The sequence below is a fragment of the Peromyscus leucopus genome, chromosome 18, assembly GCF_004664715.2.
Source record: "Peromyscus leucopus breed LL Stock chromosome 18, UCI_PerLeu_2.1, whole genome shotgun sequence".
NCBI lineage: Eukaryota > Metazoa > Chordata > Mammalia > Rodentia > Cricetidae > Peromyscus > Peromyscus leucopus.
The window spans coordinates 42,994,900-43,014,952 of record NC_051078.1 but is presented as its reverse complement, the minus strand read 5'-3'; the positions used below and the strand labels follow the sequence as shown (position 1 = coordinate 43,014,952).

General features: G+C 43.0%; 1 protein-coding gene and 1 non-coding gene across 2 annotated transcripts in view; one reads left to right on the top strand and one right to left on the bottom strand.

Moving 5' to 3' along the window:
• The window catches only part of Hcfc2 (host cell factor C2), a 34,725-nt gene extending 15,599 nt beyond the window's left edge, over positions 1 to 19,126 (bottom strand). Inside the window, exons 1-9 of the mRNA XM_028880281.2 lie at positions 18,831 to 19,126; positions 17,387 to 17,535; positions 15,860 to 16,020; positions 12,182 to 12,390; positions 11,386 to 11,470; positions 9,199 to 9,305; positions 8,912 to 9,100; positions 874 to 1,041; positions 307 to 359 (exon numbers count right to left, since the gene is read on the bottom strand). Coding sequence (XP_028736114.1) covers positions 307 to 359; positions 874 to 1,041; positions 8,912 to 9,100; positions 9,199 to 9,305; positions 11,386 to 11,470; positions 12,182 to 12,390; positions 15,860 to 16,020; positions 17,387 to 17,535; positions 18,831 to 18,993 — 1,284 coding nt within the window. The 5' untranslated portion in view covers positions 18,994 to 19,126. The remainder of the gene's footprint in view (positions 1 to 306; positions 360 to 873; positions 1,042 to 8,911; positions 9,101 to 9,198; positions 9,306 to 11,385; positions 11,471 to 12,181; positions 12,391 to 15,859; positions 16,021 to 17,386; positions 17,536 to 18,830) is intronic.
• Trnaa-agc lies at positions 9,714 to 9,786 on the top strand. The gene has a single exon. It is a non-coding gene; the product is annotated as a tRNA-Ala (tRNA).
• Positions 19,127 to 20,053: the final 927 nt, after the last annotated feature.

The window sequence follows — 20,053 nt, the reverse complement described above, 5'->3', positions numbered from 1 at the left end:
CACTGAGACTAAACCTCTCTCCAACAAGGTTGTTCAATTCAGGCTCTGTCATAGAAGTCTGTGGAACCTTTTTCCCCTTTTACTTCTGTGGGGCTAGAGACAGAATCCATGGTCTCGTGTATGCTACCAAGCACTCTAACACTGAACTTCATCCCCAGCCCGTGAAAACCGGGTTGCCTGGACATCTCAGAGGTGGTTCTCTTATGAAGCCAGGAGTAATTATTCATGGTAATATGCAAAAAACCTCCATAAACCTGGGACTAAAGCCATAAATATTCATTTGTCATCACAGGGGCATCAACTTACACTGTTATGAAGGATGCTATTACTGCCTTGTCTGTGAGGGTCCATCCTGCCTCCTGTAGGAATGAGAAAGTTCACACTGATATGCTCTTAATTAGCATCCATAAAATATGTTGTAAATAGTTATAAGTTTACATTAAAGATTAAAATATCATCTTTATCCAAGTTTATCTGCTTCCTTAATAGTTATTTAATAGTTGCTGAAGACTGTAACAAATTTTGTTACTTTCCAAGGGCCTGTTCAGTTAAAAACACTTTTGAAAACCAGTGAAATATTTCTGAAAGCTAATTAAAAACATGTCTGGAACTCAAGTAATATAGACTTTCAAGTACACAGAATGAACTGCAGGAAAGCACTCTATGCACCTTTCTGAGTTCTGCTACAACAAAGAGTGAGACAGCCAGGCTTCAGAGCTGACACTCAGGAAAGCTGGCTTGCCAGGTATATACCAGGGCATCTTAAAATTCATGCATTTTCCTGAACCAAGCATCATCACAGGACTTTCTGCAGTATGTTTTTAAAAAGCACATGAGCAGACATGCATTCTTTAAGCATGACACTTATTTTACCTAGCATATTTGGTGCTGCTGAAGAATCAGGTGATGCAGCTTGGTATGGCAAGTCAGTATTCAATTGCAAAAGATAGCCCTCAACGGTCGGCACTTCGTCCCACTTGACATGGAAAGAGTTGGTAGTAGCTTTGATCAACTGGACTTGTGATGGTGCTGGCGGTTTCTCTAAAGAAAAACATTTATATAGGGCCTTTAGTTTCAAAAGCATCAATAAGTTGCCAACACAGTTTTGGTGGACAGTTTTGAAAACACCAGCAATGAGCGCAGTGTCTGTTTACTGAAGACATTTCAACAAAGAGAGTCAAATCGAAGGAGTGTGAAGCTCTATTTTACTCACTTTCTCCTACAAATAAAACAACCCAGAACCAAACTACTTGTGTCATTAGAATCAGGGGCTAAAGGTCGACCCTGAACCTAATCCTGTCTAGAAGACCGAGGGGTGCGACTGGGTGTTACAGAATTACTGCTTTGTTGTTGTTTGACCGTCACAAATTCTAGGTTTTTTTAATTTAAAGAACTGATTTTCAGCCAACAGCATACATGCTAGAAATACTGCTATTAGCAAAGATGACTTGGATATATTTTGGAAGAATAGTAAGTTTTAATATCCCTTTAACAAAATCAGTATTACCCAAAACACATAACCTTGGTATAAAATATCACTAACATAAAGAAAATTATTGCTAACATTTTCACAAGTAACAGATCTTTAAGATTTAAGATTACAGTCAGGTGGTGGGTGGCACATACCTTTAAACCCAGCACTGGGGAGGCAGAAGCAAATGACTCTCTGAGTTCAAGGCCAGCCTGGTCTACACAGCAAGTTCCAGCACAGCCTGTAAACACAGAGAAACCTTGTCTTGGAAAACAAAAACAAAAAAGATCTGAGATTATGGATTTTATGACAATATCTTTGGTCCAACCTTCTGTGTATACTTAGGATGTCAGCAAGGTTCACAACTGAGAGAAGTATGTTCCTAGCTTTGGACAGTTAGCTAAGAAAATCCATCTTTGTGATTTGCTCAGCTGTCTAGAGCAAGTCTAATATTAATATCTACTTCACTTTTAAATACCTCTTTAAAATATTTTAATCGTTATTTTATGTATATAGGTGTTTTGCCTTCATCTATCTCTGTACATCATGTGCATGCCTGGTGCACAGAGACCAGGAGAAGGTGTCGGGTCCCCTGGAATTGGAGTTACAGATGGTTGTGAGGAACCATGTGGGTGTGGAAACTGAACTCTGGTCCTCTAGAAGAACAGCCTGTGCTCTTATCTGCTGAGTCATCTCTCCAACCTCAAATGTATCTTTTTACTGATGATCAGCAACATATGGCCATAGTCAGTCCATGCCTGTTTCCTAAACAAGTTCTGTGGAAATACAGCAAGACTCATTTGTTAGTGTATTTTGCCTAGGGTTGCTTTCATGCTTCAAGATGAGTTAGGAGACTATATGGCCTAGTTCCTTCAATAATTCCCATATAAAGTCCTCCACCATCCCTTTAACAATCCAAGCTGTTTATATCCGCTCAAGGTAAGACAACTCACACCTGAGTAAAAAGCAAACATTTTTGGAAAATCCAGGAAGCAGACCAAACAGAGATATTAAGGTAGAAGACATGAAAAGAATTTAAAAACTGTAAATCCTGAAATAAATTTCTATGAAACTAAACAATATGAGTTTCCAGACTGATACTCCTCACAATAGATTAGAAAGAGGGCTGAAGAGATGGCTTGTGAACATCAGCTTTCTTCCATTGAACCTGAGTTTACTTCCCAGCACACACACACACACACACACACACACATCAACTGGGTCACAACCATCTGTAGTTCCCACTCTAGGGGATCAGATGCCTCTGGCTTCTGAAGGCACCTGCACTCACTTGCACATGCTAAATAAAATTCAGACATACATACCTACAAACAATTAAAAATAACCACAACAAAACCTCCTTTAAAAAGCAAAACAAGCTGGTCGGTGGCGACACACACCTTTAATCCCAGCACTCGAGAGACAGAGCCAGGCAGATCTCTGTGAGTTCAAGGCCAGCCTGGGCTACAGAGCGAAATCCAAGACAGGCACCAAAACTACACAGAGAAACCCTGTTTCGGAAAAACAAAAACAAAAACAAAAACCCTACAAAACAAAACGCACGCAAACGTGTAAGCAAGGCAGAATGGTGGCGCACACCTAAGGCAGGAGGGCTGAATAGTTGAGGCCTCTTGGGCTATTTTGGAAGACTGTCTAAATAAACAGAAACAATCACCCGCATCATAAAAATTTAAAATTGCAAGAACAGGAAAAAAAATTACAAAGCTTCTAGAGGCAGGGGAAGGGAAAAAGGTCATGTTAAAAAGGACCAAAACTGAAACCTAGAAAATGCTAGAGGAAAATGTAAGGAAGACAACTCAAGTTCCAGGCATAGGCACCTAACAGGACTCCAGTCACTCAGGAAATAAAGCAATCATCAACAAATGGGACTGCATGGAATTGATTTTTTTTCACAGCGAAGGAAAGTGCTAACCGAGTAAAGAGGCTGATTACAGAATGGGAGAAAGTCTTTGTCATCTGTAAAGGATTGTTACCTAAAATATACAAAGAACTTAAAATCCTAACAGCAAGAAAACAAACAACTCAATTTAAAAAATGGGTTGAACAGCAGAGAATTTTCAAAAGAGAAATAAAAATGGCCAATAAATATTTTTTTAAATGTGTTCAACATCCTCGGCCATCAGAGAAATGCAAATTAAAACTACTCCGAGACTGTCTAATCCTTGTCTTAGTCGTCGTCATCACAACAACAAACGACAGTGGACATTGAAAAAGGTGGACACAAGAAACCGCTGGCCCAACTGTAAACTGGACAGACATTACGGACATAAATAAGGGACCCTCCAAGGGCTAGAGAGAAGTCCCCTTGATTAGTTATACCACTCCTGGGCATCTCTCTAAGGGACTTTACATTCCATTATAGACACACTTCCTCATCTGTATCTATGGCTGCTCTGTTCATAACAGCAAGGAAATGATCAGACTAAATGTCCATCACTAAGTGAGTAAATAGTGAAAAACTGGTACATAGGCACAAGGAAAAATCAAACTATAGTTTGAATAGATGGAGCTGCAAAGTATAAATGAAGCAGAGGTTTAGAAAGACAACATGTCCTCTCAAGCCGGTCTCAGCCTCTGACCTCTGTATCACTATATGAATGTCTGTATAGGATGAGGCGGCAGACTCCAGGAAACAGGAAAGGGGCCTGAGAGAGGGAGAAAAAATAACTTTCAGCAGAAAGTTACCCTAGAATTAAATCTTACTGTTGTCTATGTCTTAATTAAAACTCAAAAAGTCATGATTGATTAGTATCTGACCATTTATGAGAAATCTTAAATTCCCAATTATGTTGTTAGAATTTCTAATTTACTTCAGACTCATTTCCTCTTCTGATTATCCATGTTGCTGAGGATGCTGCTGTGTTCTGCATTTGCACATTTCTACAACTATCTCCACTGAGTTTCATTTGATTTTAATCTTGATGCTTTCATTTTTCATTCTCATTATGTAAATTTAAATCTTCTAATAAAAACTTGAAAACAACAGGTTAACATATGAAAGAAGCCAACTGACAAAAAAGGAAGAACTAAACTGAGAAGTGGCTTGAGACCTTGTCATAGAAGAGACCAGTGCTGTTGCTGCTGTTGTTGTGAGACATCAAACTAGGATACTTTATGTCACTGTTGTTGTATGTAGGGGTGTTTGCTTACATTTGTCCATGTACCTGTGGAGGCCAAAAACCGGCATCAGATACTGTAGATATGTTTTTGTGTGTTTTACTTACATGTATGTGTGGGGCCTGAGGAGGCCATAAGAGGGCATCAGATCCTTTGCAACTGGAGTTACAGATGATTGTGAATGGCCCTGTGGATGCTGGGAATCAAAGCCAGGGCCTCTGGAAGAGCAGCCAGCACTATTAACTGCTCAGGGGGTCTCTCCAGCCCCATGGTGCTTTTAAGACTCTCTGGGTTTTAGCATAAAATTCTATTTATATCAAAAACTATCAAATAAATTTATATGTACTCATTTTTTTCTTATAATTTTAGCAACTGAAGCTTATCTTTGTATTATCTGTGTCCTACCTAATTTTATGCCAACTTGACACAAGCTAGAGTCATCTGAAAGGAGGGACCCTCAACTGAGGAAATGCCTCCATAAGATCCAGCTGTAGGCATTTTCTTAATTAGTGACCAATGGGGAGGGTCCAGCCCATTGTGGGTGGTGCCATCCTGGGCTGGTGGTCCTGGGTTCTCTAAAAAAGCAGGCTAAGCAAGCCATGGGGAGCAAGCCATGGGGAACAAGCCAGTAAGCAGATCCCTCCATGGCCTCTCTGCATCAGCTCCTGCCTCCAGGTTCCTGCCTTGTCTGAGTTCCTGTCCTGATTTCCTTCAAAGATGAACAGTGCTGAGGAAATGTAAGCCAAATAAACCCTTTCTTCCGCAAATTGCTTTGGTTATGGTTCCACCACAGTGTAAGAAACCCTAACTAGGACAATCAGTTAGTAAATCTCAATTTAAAAGACAAATCAGTGAAGTGGATTTTCTGAATTTCTTTCTCTTTGCTATTGTGCTTTTTAATGAAAGCATCTAGTCTCCAGTTTAGGTGTTCCACTGTTATAATCAACTTTTTCATTACAAAAGCATTACATAAGCCAAGCACGACCAGGAGGTAGCAGCGAATGCATTTAATCCCACCATTTGGGAGACAGACAGTGGATCTCTGACTTCAAGGCCAAGTTGGTCTACAGAGCGAGTTCCAGGACAGCCAGGGCAGTTACACAGAGAAACGTTGTCTTGGGAAACAAACAAACAAACAAACCCAAGCATGTTGTTTGCTTGCACACCTTAATGCCAGCACTAGGGAACTAGAGACAGAGGATCAAAGTTTATCCTTGGCCACATAGTGAATTTAAGGCCAGTTGGGATACCTAAGACTCGACTGTGTCAAAAATAAATAAATAACTTTAGGGAAGGGAATTAGAACAAAGTCTTAGGGCATGTATGAAAATGTCATAATGAAACCTGTGACTTTCTACCTTTACTCATGTGTCTATATGCATGTGGGCACAGACACAAAGCTAGAAGAGGGTGTCAGATGCCTTGGAGAGGGAGTTACCCACAACTGCCTGATATGATGCTAGGAACTAAAGTCCTCTTCAAGAACTGAATGAGGTATTAACTGCTAAGCCATCTCTCCAGCCCCAAGAAAGGTAAGTCTTACAAACTGTAATAAATTATCCTCACAGTAAAGGCTCTTCAGAACTTCTCCATGGAAAGTACTTTTAAAAGCTGTAATGAGCCAGGCAGTGGTGGTGGTGCACACCTTTAATCCCAGGACTCAGGAGGCAGAGGCAGGTGGATCTCTGTGAGTTCGAGGCCAACCTGGGCTACAGAGTGAGTTCCAGGAAAGGCACAAAGTACACAGAGAAACCCTGTTTTGGGAAAAAATAAAATAAAAAAGCTGTAATGAGTTTTTAAACTAGTAAATAAACTAACTGCCTTCTGAAACAAAGCCCAATACCCTCTAAAGGATGATATTAGATGATAACGATATAATAAAATTACCAATAAAAATTATTAGAAATGGGGGCTGAGACAGCTAAGTGGTTAAGAGCAAGTACTGCCTCTTTCCCAGCACACATCTTGCAGCTGATAACTGCCTGTAAGTCTAGCTCCAGAAGATCCACTGCTTTCTGGCCTCCTCAGTACTGTACTGATGTGTGTGTGCAACCACAAACACATACAAACTAAGATAAAAATAAATCTTAACAGAAAATTACTAGGAATGCAAATGAAACAAGCCCTCCAGGAGAAGAAAACTGATTCCACACGACAGACCTGGAATGTAGAGGACAAGTACTGTGAACTGTGTAGTGTTACTTACCCCTTCTATATTCCCTCCTCTATACCGCCCTTTCATTCCCACGCCATGTAACGTTCCTGCCATTATTCTCCCCTCCCTCTTTCTGTCACTGTGCTCTCCCAAAGGGCTCTAGAATACAGTGACTCTTGAATACCCTAAGCGGGACATCTCTATCACCTGCCTTCCTCCCACACTCGGGATCACTTCGCAATAGGGGCAGGAAGACTACAAGGTAGCGGGATGGCTACAAGGAAACGGGGTTTTCAGGACACATCGGGGCAGTTGCACACACCAACTCACAGTGGTTCTCACCCCGTGCACAAGACCCACACAAGACAGAAAGAATCCCAGCATGGAGCCAGGAGGTGAACATGAAGTCCTGCCTCTAGCTGAGAAGCTATTGGTAACTGAGAGCTGCTGAGAGAGGGAGAGTTACGTTTTCTTTAAGGGTATAGTCTCTGGTAGGTTGGCCTAATTTCTGCTAGGATGGCCACACACCCAAGAATATATGGGTGGTACTAACTGGACTAAACACACGTTTTTTCCCGTTTTTTCGAGACAGGGTTTCTGTGGGTAGCCTTGGCTGTCCTGGAACTCAGTAGACCAGGTGGAGATCCGCCTGTTTCTGCCTGAGTGCTGGGATTAAAGGTGTGGGCTGCCATCTTCTTAGCCAGATCCTGTTTCCTCAAACTGGAAGCCTCTGAATACTCATCTGAATGGATCTCAGCTGAACTGCTCCTAAAAGCCTCTAGTTTCCAGTTTTCACACCTTATATACCTTTCTGCTTCTTGCCATCACTTCCTGGGATTAAAGGCATGTGTCAGGTTGGGGACTTAGCTCAGTGGTAGAGGGCTTGCCTAGCAAGTGCAAGGGCCTGGGTTTGGTCCTCAGCTCCAGGAAAAAAAAAAATAAAGGTGTGTGTCACCATGCCAAAAAAAAAAAGGTGTGGGCTGCCATTCCTGGCTGACTAAACAGATTTAAAAAGAGTACAAAATTCTATGGGTACATATCGGGTGGAGGAGGAAAATAGCTGTGGTTAAAACACCAAGTACACAGCTCAAGAGATGCTCAGTGGGTGCTTGTTCTTGCAGAAGACCAGGGTTCGGTTCCCTGCATCTACATGGTGGCTCTAATTCCAATTCCATAATGTCTGATGCCCTCTTCTGAACCCCTCACGGGCACCAAGCACACACATGGTGCACATACTTACAGGCAAACACTCATACATAAAAAAAATCTAAAATCTAAAAATACAATATTTGAAATTCTCAGAAATTTTTTAAAGATTTTTATTGTTTTCAACTGTCTGTGTGTGTGTGTATGTGTGTGTACACTCAAATGCATGCACCACAGAGCATGTATGGACATGTCAGAGGACAACTTATATAAGTCAGTGGTTTCTCTTTCCATCATGAGGGCCCTGGGGAATGAGCTCATGCTGTCAGGCTTGACAGCAAGCACCATTAACTGATGAGACATCCTGCTGGCCTCCACTTTAAAACTTTTGATGCAACTACTAGGAAATGCTCTAAAATGTCCTTTAACCTGAGGCTGTTTGGCACCATTATACTGGGGTTACAGATTTGTAGGAAAGTACCAACAGGAGTAGAGTATTTCTTGCTGCATTTTTTTGTTTTTATTTTGTTTTTGTTTTGAGACAGGGTTTTTCTGTGTAAAAGCTCTGGCTGTCCTGGAACTCTAGACAGGCTAGCCTCAAACTCAGATATCCACCTGCATGTGCCTCCCAAGTACTGGGGTTAAAGGTACATGCCACTACTGCTGCCCTGCTCTCCTGCCACATTTTTTATTAGAGTGTAAATGATATGAATATAATTGATCACTAATGATAATGATCTTGATCACTTTACATGAGCTTGCAAGGTCTGATCATTAGAATAAGAATAGTTTTCTTCTTCCATGCTTTGGGAAGGAATCTTTAAACCCATTCTACATTCAATAAGAGAGGAATTAATAGACTCCTTTGAAGTGGGGAAGAGTTACATATTTCTTTCAGTGATTTCTTATTGTAAGAAAAGAGGAAATTATATTCATTTAAAGTCTTTGAAGACAGATACTGAGTATCTATAGGTAGAACTTAATTAAGTACTCTTACCTACCAGTATCAAGATACCAAAGATCCTTGCAGCAAACTTGACTATTAAGTGCTTTTTTATAGCCATCTCTTCCACTCCAAAAATATAATCGAGTTCCGATTGCAACAGCACAGTGTCCAGCTCTTGGTCTTGGCCTTGAATTTTTTTTATCTTCTTGAGAATCTGATACTAGAGTTGTCCACTCTGCTGTATCTAAAAAGAAAGATATTTCCATGACTCGGTTAGTGCTCTGAAGCAACAAATAGCAAAAATTACTTTATTATGTCAATGAGCAAGTTTCAAAGACTCACCTAGATTTAGGTAAGAAAATGAGCTGGTACATCTCCATTCACAATCATGAGGTGAATTCTCAGTATTTTCCCCCTTGTGTGGAACCCATCCACCAAAAATGTACATCCTAGAAAGCAAAAGAAAACCAAGAACTTAAAGTAAGTGGTTTAGTTTTACTTTTTGGATAGAAAATACAAGGATGAACTTAAATTTATTTGTCGGTTTGAAACTTCAGAACCACTTGCTTACCTACTACACTGTAAAGACAGTATTACATAAGTAAAATGGTCCTTTAAAAAGGAGTTTACCGCCGGGCAGTGGTGGCGCATGCCTTTAATGCCAGCACTCGGGAGGCAGAGGCAGGTGGATCTCTGTGAGTTCGAGGCCAGCCTGGTCTACAGAGTGAGATCCAGGAAAGGCGCAAAGCTACACAGAGAAACCCTGTCTCGAGAAAAAAAAAAAAAAAAAAAAAAAAAAAAAAAAAAAAAAAAAAAAAAAAAAAAAAAAAAAAGAAAAGAAAAAAGAGTTTACCAGGTTGGGGATTTAGCTCAGTGGTAGAGCGCTTGCCTAGCAAGCACAAGGCCCTGGGTTCGATCCTCAGCTCCAAAAAAAAAAAAAGTTTACCATTTTAAGTCAGGGTGGTACACATCTGAAGTCAGAGGTACTAGGGAAGAGGAGGATTACTGGAGTCCACACTGGGAAATGAAACAAGAGCCTGTCTCAACAACAGCAGCAAATGAAATCAACAACTTGATAAAGTAGTACTGAATCAAAATTATACTCTGGAAAGTAAGTTTAGTGAAGAGTGTTTCAACTATAATATGCTTAAATCCCAGTCCTGTGTGTAATACAGTCAGGGTGCAGGCATCCATCCCTGCTTCCTGACTGTAGATGCACTCCGAGTTCCCAAAAATGGAGGATTACCACCTCCAATTGTGAGCACAGCCAGCCCTTCTTTCCTAGGTTGCTTCTGTCAGGAAAAGTAACTAAGACAGAGACCAAAAAAGATGAGATTTCACCTAACTCTGGGTCACTGCAATGACTTCAATGTAACAACTTTAAGCCTCTAGTCCCAACTGCATGGGAGGCTGTGGTAAAAGGAGCTTGAACAAGCTTGGTGGTGCAGGCTTACAATCCCAGCTACCCAGGGAGGCTGAAGCAGGAAGATGGCAAGTCTGAGGCCTGCCTGGACAAGTTAGTGAGACTTGGTGAGGTAGCTCTACGTATAGTGTTAACATGTACGATACGTGTTAAGATGCTCAGTTCAAACTCCAGCATTGTTTAAAAAAACAGATAAAGAACCTTAAACTTTCCCCAGCACTCCAGGGGTTCTTGTCGGAACATTGTCCAGGCATGGAGCAGTGTAGAAATTCTTAGTGCTTGTGGGAAAACTCCAAGAAAACAAGACAAGAGTCTTGTGACCTCGGTTTCTTCAAAGCACAGAATTGTTCTTGGAATGTGTTTTCATGCTCCTCTCAGCTGTAGCAGATAGGAGTTTAACTTCAGCTGTTGTTATTCATATGCTTCTAGGGAAAAGGTGTTTTTACCTCATGTGGCTTGTCCTTGTGATTGAACACCTTACTTACATGATTCTTAACCCTCAGAGTACAAATTGTCTAATGCTCCGAATAAAGTTGTCTATTGCATGAGACTTTTAGTCCACCTCATTTTTAGGCCCTGCTCTCCCAGACTCACCGCCAATTAGAGCAATAAACAGTTCTTTTTAATTTTTTCTAAAACATATTTTATTTCACGTATATGAGTGTTTTGCCTGCATTTACGCATATGTACCATATGTATGCCTGATGTCTCTGATTCCCCAGAACTGGAGTTAGTGATGGATGTGAGCCAACCACAGAGAGGACACAGCAGCTTGGCCACACCTTCTAACACTTAGGTCATGCCATACCAGGAAAGGAACGGAGAGGAAGGCAACTAGGTATCACAGATGGTAGTAAAAGAAGTCAATATGGGTTGGGGATTTGGCTCAGTGGTAGAGTGCTTGGGCCCTAGGTTCAATCCTCAGCTCAAAAAAAAAAAAAAAAAAAAAGAAGTCAATGTACAGGTGTTTCAGCTCACACAGACAAGTTACTTTAGCTGTGGCTAGCATGAGGCATTATTAAGTTTACTAATCTATTTCTAAGAAAGTAACATCTTTACTTTGCTTGGTATGAATCAAAGTTGGTAAAAATGAAAGCAAGCCATACTTGTTTCCAATGACACTGGCTGTATGGAGGCTTCGTGGAAGTGGTACAGTCCCCTTTGTTTCTGGTTGTGACCATGACATAGTTTCTAGAAACAAAAATAAGCAAATCAGGAACTTGATCTAATAATAGTACATCACCTTAATTTACACACAAGTATAGAACAAAAGAAGTACTTATCAAAATGAAGCAAAAATGTTTTAAATCAGTTATCTGAATTTCATCTTAAACATTTCCAGACCACAAAAACTTCCAATTAGAAATCTATTTACATTTGAATTTAACATTTATACTGAAGAAGTATGCTTAAAATGTCATTAATTTTGAGTTACATATAATATTTTTGACTTTACCATTGTAAATAAATGTGTGAAACAGTCAAAAATGAGAAGTACATTTCCAGTTACTCACTTCTAGAGAGCTGCCCTCAGGTCTCCCACTGGTTAGCAATACTGTGAAAGCCACACTTCCCAAAGACAGGGAGGACAATGAGAAAGTAGCAACCCAACCAGATCCTTCTCAAGGTGAAAGAGGGCACTACTGACAACTACAAAGGACAGCAAGCATAAAGCTGGACCATTCTATACAAGCCAGGACCTATGGCGGAGCTCAAGGGACCACAGCAAAGTTACTGCCATAAACTGAACATTCAATTGTTCAAAGTCTCAGCTGTTTCGGAGAATGTAAATGCTGACTATAATATCAGTGCAACTTGACGAGTATTTAAACAAAAACGTTTTAAATACATTTAAATTTCTCTTACCAATCATAAGAAATTCCTGAATCAAACTATGATTACCTAAATCAAGCTGCCATAGGTCATCCAGGCGAGCACCGCACATTCCACCAAAAACATACATCCTAGGACGCCCAGAGTCTTTTTTACAATATATAATCGCAGTATGGGACTCTCTCGGAGAAGGTACAATGCCTTTGGTAGCTGGGATGCTCCAGCCCACGACACCAGAACCATGCTGTAGTTCCAACTCATAGAAATCATTTAAATACCTATGACATCACAAATAAATGAAAACATTCAGATGATAGGTATGTTTATTTGCTTTTTTTCAATTCATAAACACAACATATGCTAGCCACACACAGTAGAGCATGCCTGTAATCTTAGTACTCAGGAGTTTGAGGCAGGAGGACCATGAGTCCAGGTCAGTATGAACCAGACATCCTATCTCCAAGAAGAAAATAAAAAGAAAAGGGGCTTGAGAGATGGCTTAGCAGCTAAGAGTGCTTACTGCTCTGGCAGAGGACTCAAGCTGGGTTCTTAGTGCTGACATCTGGTGGCTACAACCATCTGGAACTCCAGTTACAGAGGATCTGATGCCCTTTGCTGTCCTGTCCTCTGTAGGCACCTGCGTGCACATGGTGCAATAAACTCATGCGAACACACACTCAAACGTTTTTAAAAATAAAAATGTCTATTATATGCTTATTGTAAAAAAAATTCACATAATACAGAAAGGCACTAAGCAAGCAAAACTTCCAGATATTTATTCATTCCATATATATTTATCAAACTCTACTACGTCCCAGGTACCTGCCATAACATATAGTGAAGACAGGAAGCGTCTTACCAATACTCTTGTTACTGACCATGGTGATGGCTTTAAAACACAGTCCCAAATATCTGAAATATGTTCTTTCCATCAGGAGATGAGATCCCTCTCCCCTTTACTGTAGGTGCTCTAAGACTGCTCTGAACAAGGGTACCCTGGCTGGCTTGTGAAGGCCAATGTATTCTTACTTATAATACTGCTTGTGAGGCAAATGGATGGAACTAGAAAAAATCATCCTGAGTGAGGTAACCCAAACCCAGAAAGACAGTCATGGTATATACTCACTCATAAGTGGATTCTAGATATAAAATAAAGAACAATCAGACCACAACCCATAGAACCATGGAGGCTATATATATCACATGGAGGTCCCTAGGACGACTGTGGCTTATAATAAATTTCGGTTTTACTCAATTATTGAAAAAAAATAGCCAAATGAATGGAAACACATGAACTATGAACTAAAGGCTGAGGGGCCCCAGCTGGATCAGGCCCTCTGAATAGGTGAGACAGTTGATTGGTTTGATCAGTTTGCGAGGCAACTAGGCAGTGGGACCAAGTCCTGGGCTCATTGCATGAGTTGGCTGTTTGAAACCTGGAGTTTATGCAGGGACATTTGGCTCAGTCTGGGAGGAAGGGACTGGACCAGCCTGGACTGAGTCTACCAGGTTGATTGCAGTCCTCGGGGGGAGGATTTGCCCTGGAGGAGGTGGGAATGGGGATGGGCTGAGGGTAAGGGGAGGGTGTGGGAGGGGGGAGAATAGGGGAACCCGTGGCTGATATGTAGAACTGAATGGAATTGTAAAATAAAATAAAATAAAATAAAATAAAATAAAAATAAAATAAAATAAAATAAAAAATACTGCTTGTGGAACTCTCCACCAAGCCCTGAAAAGGCCACTCAAGGGTCTGGTATGCAGCTCTGGTGGTAGAGTGTGTGCCCAGCACAGAGGAAGCCCTAGTTTCAGTCTCTAGCAATGAACATCCCAGACATGGTAGCAGATGCCTCTAATTTCAGCACTCAGGAGGTATAGCAGAATGATCAGAAGTCCGGTTGTTCTTGGTTACATAGTCCAAAGCCAGCCAGGGCTTTATGAGATCCTGTCTCAAAACAAGCTACACATAGGCATGTCAGGTGATAGCCCAATTGAATCCGTCCTTCAGCTAACTGCCCGACGTGGGGATAACCACTCAAGCTTTCCCACTGAAGGGTTCAGCCATCCCCTTCGTGCCATTTGATTTCCTTACTTACAGAGTTTTTGAGCATGAGAAAAGTTGTTACTTTGCATCATTATTACACAGCACTAGATAATCAACAGTAAGTATGGACAATATTTCAGCAAATACCTTGAAGATATTGCTATCTGGAATGCTTACTGCTTTGCAACCTTTTTAGCACACTATAATGTCATAGCAATGTCCTAAATAGTGTCTTAATTTAGAAACTGGCATTAAACTTGTCCTAAACAGCTTCTGTTCTTTAAAAACTGTCATTAATCTGTGATATACATACATATATATTTTTGTTTGTTCGAGACAGGGTTTCTCTGTGTAGCTTTGGTGCCTGTCCTGGATCTCACTCTGTAGACCAGGCTGGCCTCAAACTCACAGAGATCCGCCTGGCTCTGCCCCCCCAGTGCTGGCATTAAAGGTGAGCGCCACCACTGCCTGGCGACATATATTTCTTACTGCAATGACTTGGCTTTTTTGCAAATGCATGCATATGTGGTATGCATGCATGTGTGCACACATGTGTAAGCAAGGGCTGACATTAGGTTGTCGTCTCTACCTTTTAGCGTTGAGGCAGTCTGTCCTGAACCTGGAACTTGGTTTGTTTTGTCTAGTCTTGCCCAGAGCCCTGCTGTTCCTGCCTCCTGTCCGCTGGGATGACGTACGGCCACTAACTACACCCACCTCGCTTTCTATGTGGGGTCTGCAGACCCAGACGCAAAGTCCTCACACTTGCACGACAATAGCTTAACCTGCTGAGCTATCTGCCAATTCCAAAATGACTTCTGTGACAACTAATTCAGTTTCCTACTAATTTTTATTCAAGTATGAAGGCAGAGAGCAAAACAGTTTAGAAAATAAAATCTGAACGTTTAAGGACTGGAGAACTGGCTCAGTGACTAAGAGCACACTCCAAAGAGCATGAGCTCAGTTGCCCAGCACCAATTTCAGGTGGCCCACAGCTGCCTGGAACTCTGGCACCAGGGAGAGCCAACTCCTCTAGCCTGACAGGCATACACCCACACACAAACACCCACATATATATATACATAATGAAAGATAAATCCTTACAGCTATCGTGGTGGCGCACGCCTTTAATCCAAGCACTCAGAGATGCAGAGGCAGGTGGATCTCTGAGTTCCAGGCTACCATGGTCTACACAGGGAAACCCTATCTTAGAAAAAATAAATAAACAAAAATTAAAAAAAATAATTAAACCAAGACATATATTGAAAAGGGAAAAGGAAAAGAGACAGTGATTCATTCTCTTTGGAAAAAGGGACAGACAGTATTTGTTAGTGTAATACATCTTAATAGACTGTATGGAGTATGAGAACAATGGCTTTCATTCAATAACCATATTTCACACCAAGTTTTCAGATAAAACTAATTTTAAAATAAACTGGTATTGTAAATGACCCACTTAATTTGAATTATAGCCTAAGACATACAAATATATTGGCATGAGCAATTATACAAGTATCAATTTAGTTAGGTGATTTCTGATTAGAAAAGAGTTTGAAAACATTCTCTAGGGACTGAAAAACACACAAATACATAAAAATGTGTTTATTGTTAGTCTCAAATATAAAAATGTAAGTCTAAGCCTTATAATAACTACAGATAAAATATTTTAATCTAAGCCAAAATAAGAACTTGATCTATAACGAGCATACCTGGGAACATTATTATTTGAGTCTTCACTTTCATTTGCCAGACCACCAAACAAATAGCACTTGTTACCATACAAAGAGAAACTATGTCCAAGCCGAGGACAAGGAGGTAAACCCGACGGAGGAGGCTGGGGTTTCACTTTTTTCCATAGCCAACGGCTTGCCTAAAAAAAGAAGATATGCCTGTGAAAGCAGGAAGCATTTCTACCTCAGTACTGTCAACAATGAGCTGCTATCCCAATGCCTCAGAGTCCAAATGACAAGTAAGTGGCTCACTTCTGGCTGGTTTGTTGAGACACGGTCTCACCATGAACTCTCTACACAGTGAGTTCCAGGACAGTTCGAGGCTGGCCTCAAACTCCAAAATATCTGCCTGCCTCTGCTTCCCAAGTGCTAGAATAAAAGGCATGTAAGTCTATGCCCAGAGAACTGGCTAACTTCTGAAATTAAATGTTTTTTATTTAGGAAGGCTGGCTGTGGTAATTTCAGAATTTGTGAGACAAGAGGACTAGGAGGTAAAAGGTATCTCTGGCTACTGAGTGAGTTTAAGGGCAGCCTGGACTATGTGAAACTTGTGTCACAAAGCTGTATATATGTCTGTAGGTATGTGTGCATATGTGTTAGTAGACATTCAAGTGAATCTTCTCTATACACATATTTCCACAATGATACACTAAGTTTACAATATACTAAATACTATCACTTCTAATTTCTTCCAAGTGAAAAAATAAGTTTACACATAGAACTTTAAGATTAGATGTAATTCATGAAAGCTATCTTTTATATATTAGATAATCCATGAATGCTAAATATTTAACCTTTAAATAAATAAAACTCATTTAACAAATCAAATTCCAAAATTTATTCTTTAGCCATGAGAATCTTCTCTATTTGAAATGATTGCTTGCTTGGAAATATGTACAGCCCATTCACATCTGCCAATGGCAGATACCGTGATGATCATGGCCCTTGGAACATATCAAGAACAATTAACAAGAATAAGCTCCAGTTTAATAAGCAAATCAAATTTAGAAAGGCTATATGAAACTGTAACCTCTCTCTGCATGACTGTGTGGAGGTTACTATTACTGTTCAAGGAAACCATTCTTCTCACACTGAGGCACCGGTTTTCAAAGCATGCTCTGGGTGGTAGAAACACAAATGTCCAGGTCCCAGCACAGACAAGACTCCAAAAACCCAAAGGCGGGACCAGCAATATGTTTTCAGTAGTCCGGGGTGCCTAACGGACAACTGCACTAACCCACAGAGACCTAAACCTGAGACAGTTTCAGTATTGCTAAAGGTCAGGTATCCTTATGCGATAAAGGTCATACCAGACATGAGAAAAGACATCAGATACCTTGACTTGTCAGTGAAGCGGAAACATTTTCTCTGAAGCTATAAACTGTGGAGCATCTGTTACTGTACCTGTGCTAATACAATGTTTTGTAACCTCTTTTTTAAAAAAAAAAAATCACAACAATTTAATTAGCACTTCAGACTGAAATAATAAATGTGAAATACACTTACTTGCAACTCATATAACTCATTGCTGTATCTTCCATATTCAACCATTCCCCCAAACACTAGTATTCTAGTACCATCACAGACAAATCCATGGGCTGCACAACCTGGAGGGATGTCTCCTCTAACAGCTGGTAGGAACCACTGATTTGTAACTAGTCGTCAGAAAAAGAAGTAAGATCAATTATAACAAATAATAGTTACATATTCCATGAGTTTGATACATATGTGTATAGACACAAACATACATACATATACCCATTCTATATTCCAGTAGCTCTCAACTGGGGGTTCTTTTGCTCTTCCAAGGATACTGACTTTGCAATGTCCAAAATCCTATTTAGTTGTCACAACTGGAAAGGAGATGCTACACCAAGTCGTGGGTTGAGCCTGAGGATGCCAGCATTTATCTTACACTATACGAGGTAGCCTCTACAGCCAAAAATCACCTGTCCCAAAATGTCAATAATGCTGCTGTTGAAAACCCTGATGTTCACCGTTTAACTCCTAGGAAGATGCTGGTGGGTGTCATCGCCATTAAAGAAGTGGAAAACCTGAGATTTAGAAAGGCTTGGTAACTTTAATACTGATTTTGAACAATTGGCAAAGTAAGAGTCAAAATAAGTGTAACTTCTTCTAAATCCATGGTATTTACACTATACCAAATCAAATACTTCCTGGGAGTCCTGGGGAGGGTAGCAGAGAGGAGCAATATTAACCTAATTTCCCCTATAGATTTTTGCCTGTAGAAGACTACTGTGACCAAATGGTTTCAAAGACAAGTTGGTTGTGAAATATATCGACCCCAAACTCGGTAACTAGACTTACTAGTTTCCGATGGTGGCTAGACTATTGACTAGTGGAGAGGAAAAAAAAATTCTAGTAAAGGCTCGTCCCCCTGAGCAGCGACACTTGGCGCTCGGCAGTGGTGTCTGAGCTCTGACAGTCCTCTTTGCGAGAGCGTGTCCACACCGGGAAAGTCTCGCCGGCTTCCGCCAGCCGACGACACCGAGTACCGCAGCTCCGGGGCCTCCCCGCCCCTCGATCCCCGCGAAGACCGCCGAGGCCCGGCTGGGGGTGGGTTTGGGTGTTGACAGTGGCGGGATCTCGGCCCTCGAAAGGGACCAGCCCCCGGGGGAGTGGATCGGGGGGGAGAAAGCCAGACGGCGGAACCCGGCTCCCCTCGGGTCCCCGGGCAGGGATGGGCCGGGGTGTCCCGGTGTCCGCCGGCGAGACCGGTCCAGCCCACGGGCCCGGGGCGACACCGAGCCGCCCTCCAGCACGTCTGCGAGCGCGGGCTGCCGACCCCGCCGAGCGAACCCCACCGCCCGGCCGCCCGCCGGGGCTGAGGAAGCAGGCGACCCGGCGGTGACAGCTGTCAGGCCCGCGTCCGCCGCGCCTCCCCTCCCCCTCCGCGGTCCCGAGGCGGGGTCGCCCGGCCGCCGCCTACCGGTGTTGTAGACGTGCAGCTCGTCCGCGATGCCCTCGTTGCCCCCGCCGAAGATGATCATCAGCTCCCGGATGGCCACGGCTCGGTGTCCGTGCCGGGCGCGGGGCACCGGCCCGGTGAAGGAGGAAACCCGCCTCCAGTTGAGGAGGCTGGGAGCCGCCATCTTCCCAACCCCCGCCCCTCGGCCCACAATGCCCCGCGCGCCACGGGCCCCACGGCTCGTGGGGAGGCCGGGCACCGCCTCCAGCTGTGCGCGGGAGGCCCCGGCACGTGACCCCGCGGGCCCCGCCCCCCAAGCCCGTGGCGACGTGGCCCTCGGGGCGCCGCCAAGGATGGAGCCCCTCCCGGCGGCCCTGCCTCCGCCGCGCCGCTCCCGTGGCCCTCCGTGGGCCCTCCGTGGGCTGCGCGCGGACGCGGGACCGCCGGGTCCTTCAAGGCCGCTTGCAGCATCTTCCGTGTGGGCGTGGCACACCCTCCGAACTGTTGCCGCCGCCGTGCAGGTCCCGATCGCTGGGCAAATCTGTCATCTCACGCCAGGGTCCCGCCGATGGCAGGACCTGGACCCGGACCCCCGGACCCGGAGACCCGGACCCCCGGAGACCCGGACCTGGACCCGGACCCCCGGACCCCCGGAGACCCGGACCCGGAGACTCGGAGACCCAGAGACCCGGACCCCCGGACCCCCGGACCCGGACCCGGACCGTGGCTCAGAAAGTGCGCTGCCCCAGCTCCGATCAGATTTGGAGGTGTCAGGCCTAGACAGCCAAAGTTCGCCCCCAGGGTGATTTGCTTTCGTCTGATCGAAGCAGGTGTATGAGTCGTCTTGTTGCTGTGATAAAATACCCAGACCAAAACGATCGAAGGAAAAAGGATTAATTTTGACCCACGGAGAAGGAAGCCCGTCGTAGGAAGGAAGGAGGCTTGGCAGGAGGTGGCTGGTCACATTTCACCTGCGGAGAGCCACTAATGCTGGAACCCAGCGGCCTTTCACATTGTTTGGTCCGGGATGGTAACCCGGGGAACGGTGCCACTCACATCTATCCCCATCTTAATCAACCTAGATAACCCCTCAGAGGCCTGCCCGCAGGCTTGGCCCCCAGGTAAACCTAGATCGTATCAAGCTGACACGATTGACTATCACTATCAAGCTGACACGATTGACTATCACTATCAAGCTGACACGATTGACTATCACTATCAAGCTGACACGATTGACTATCACT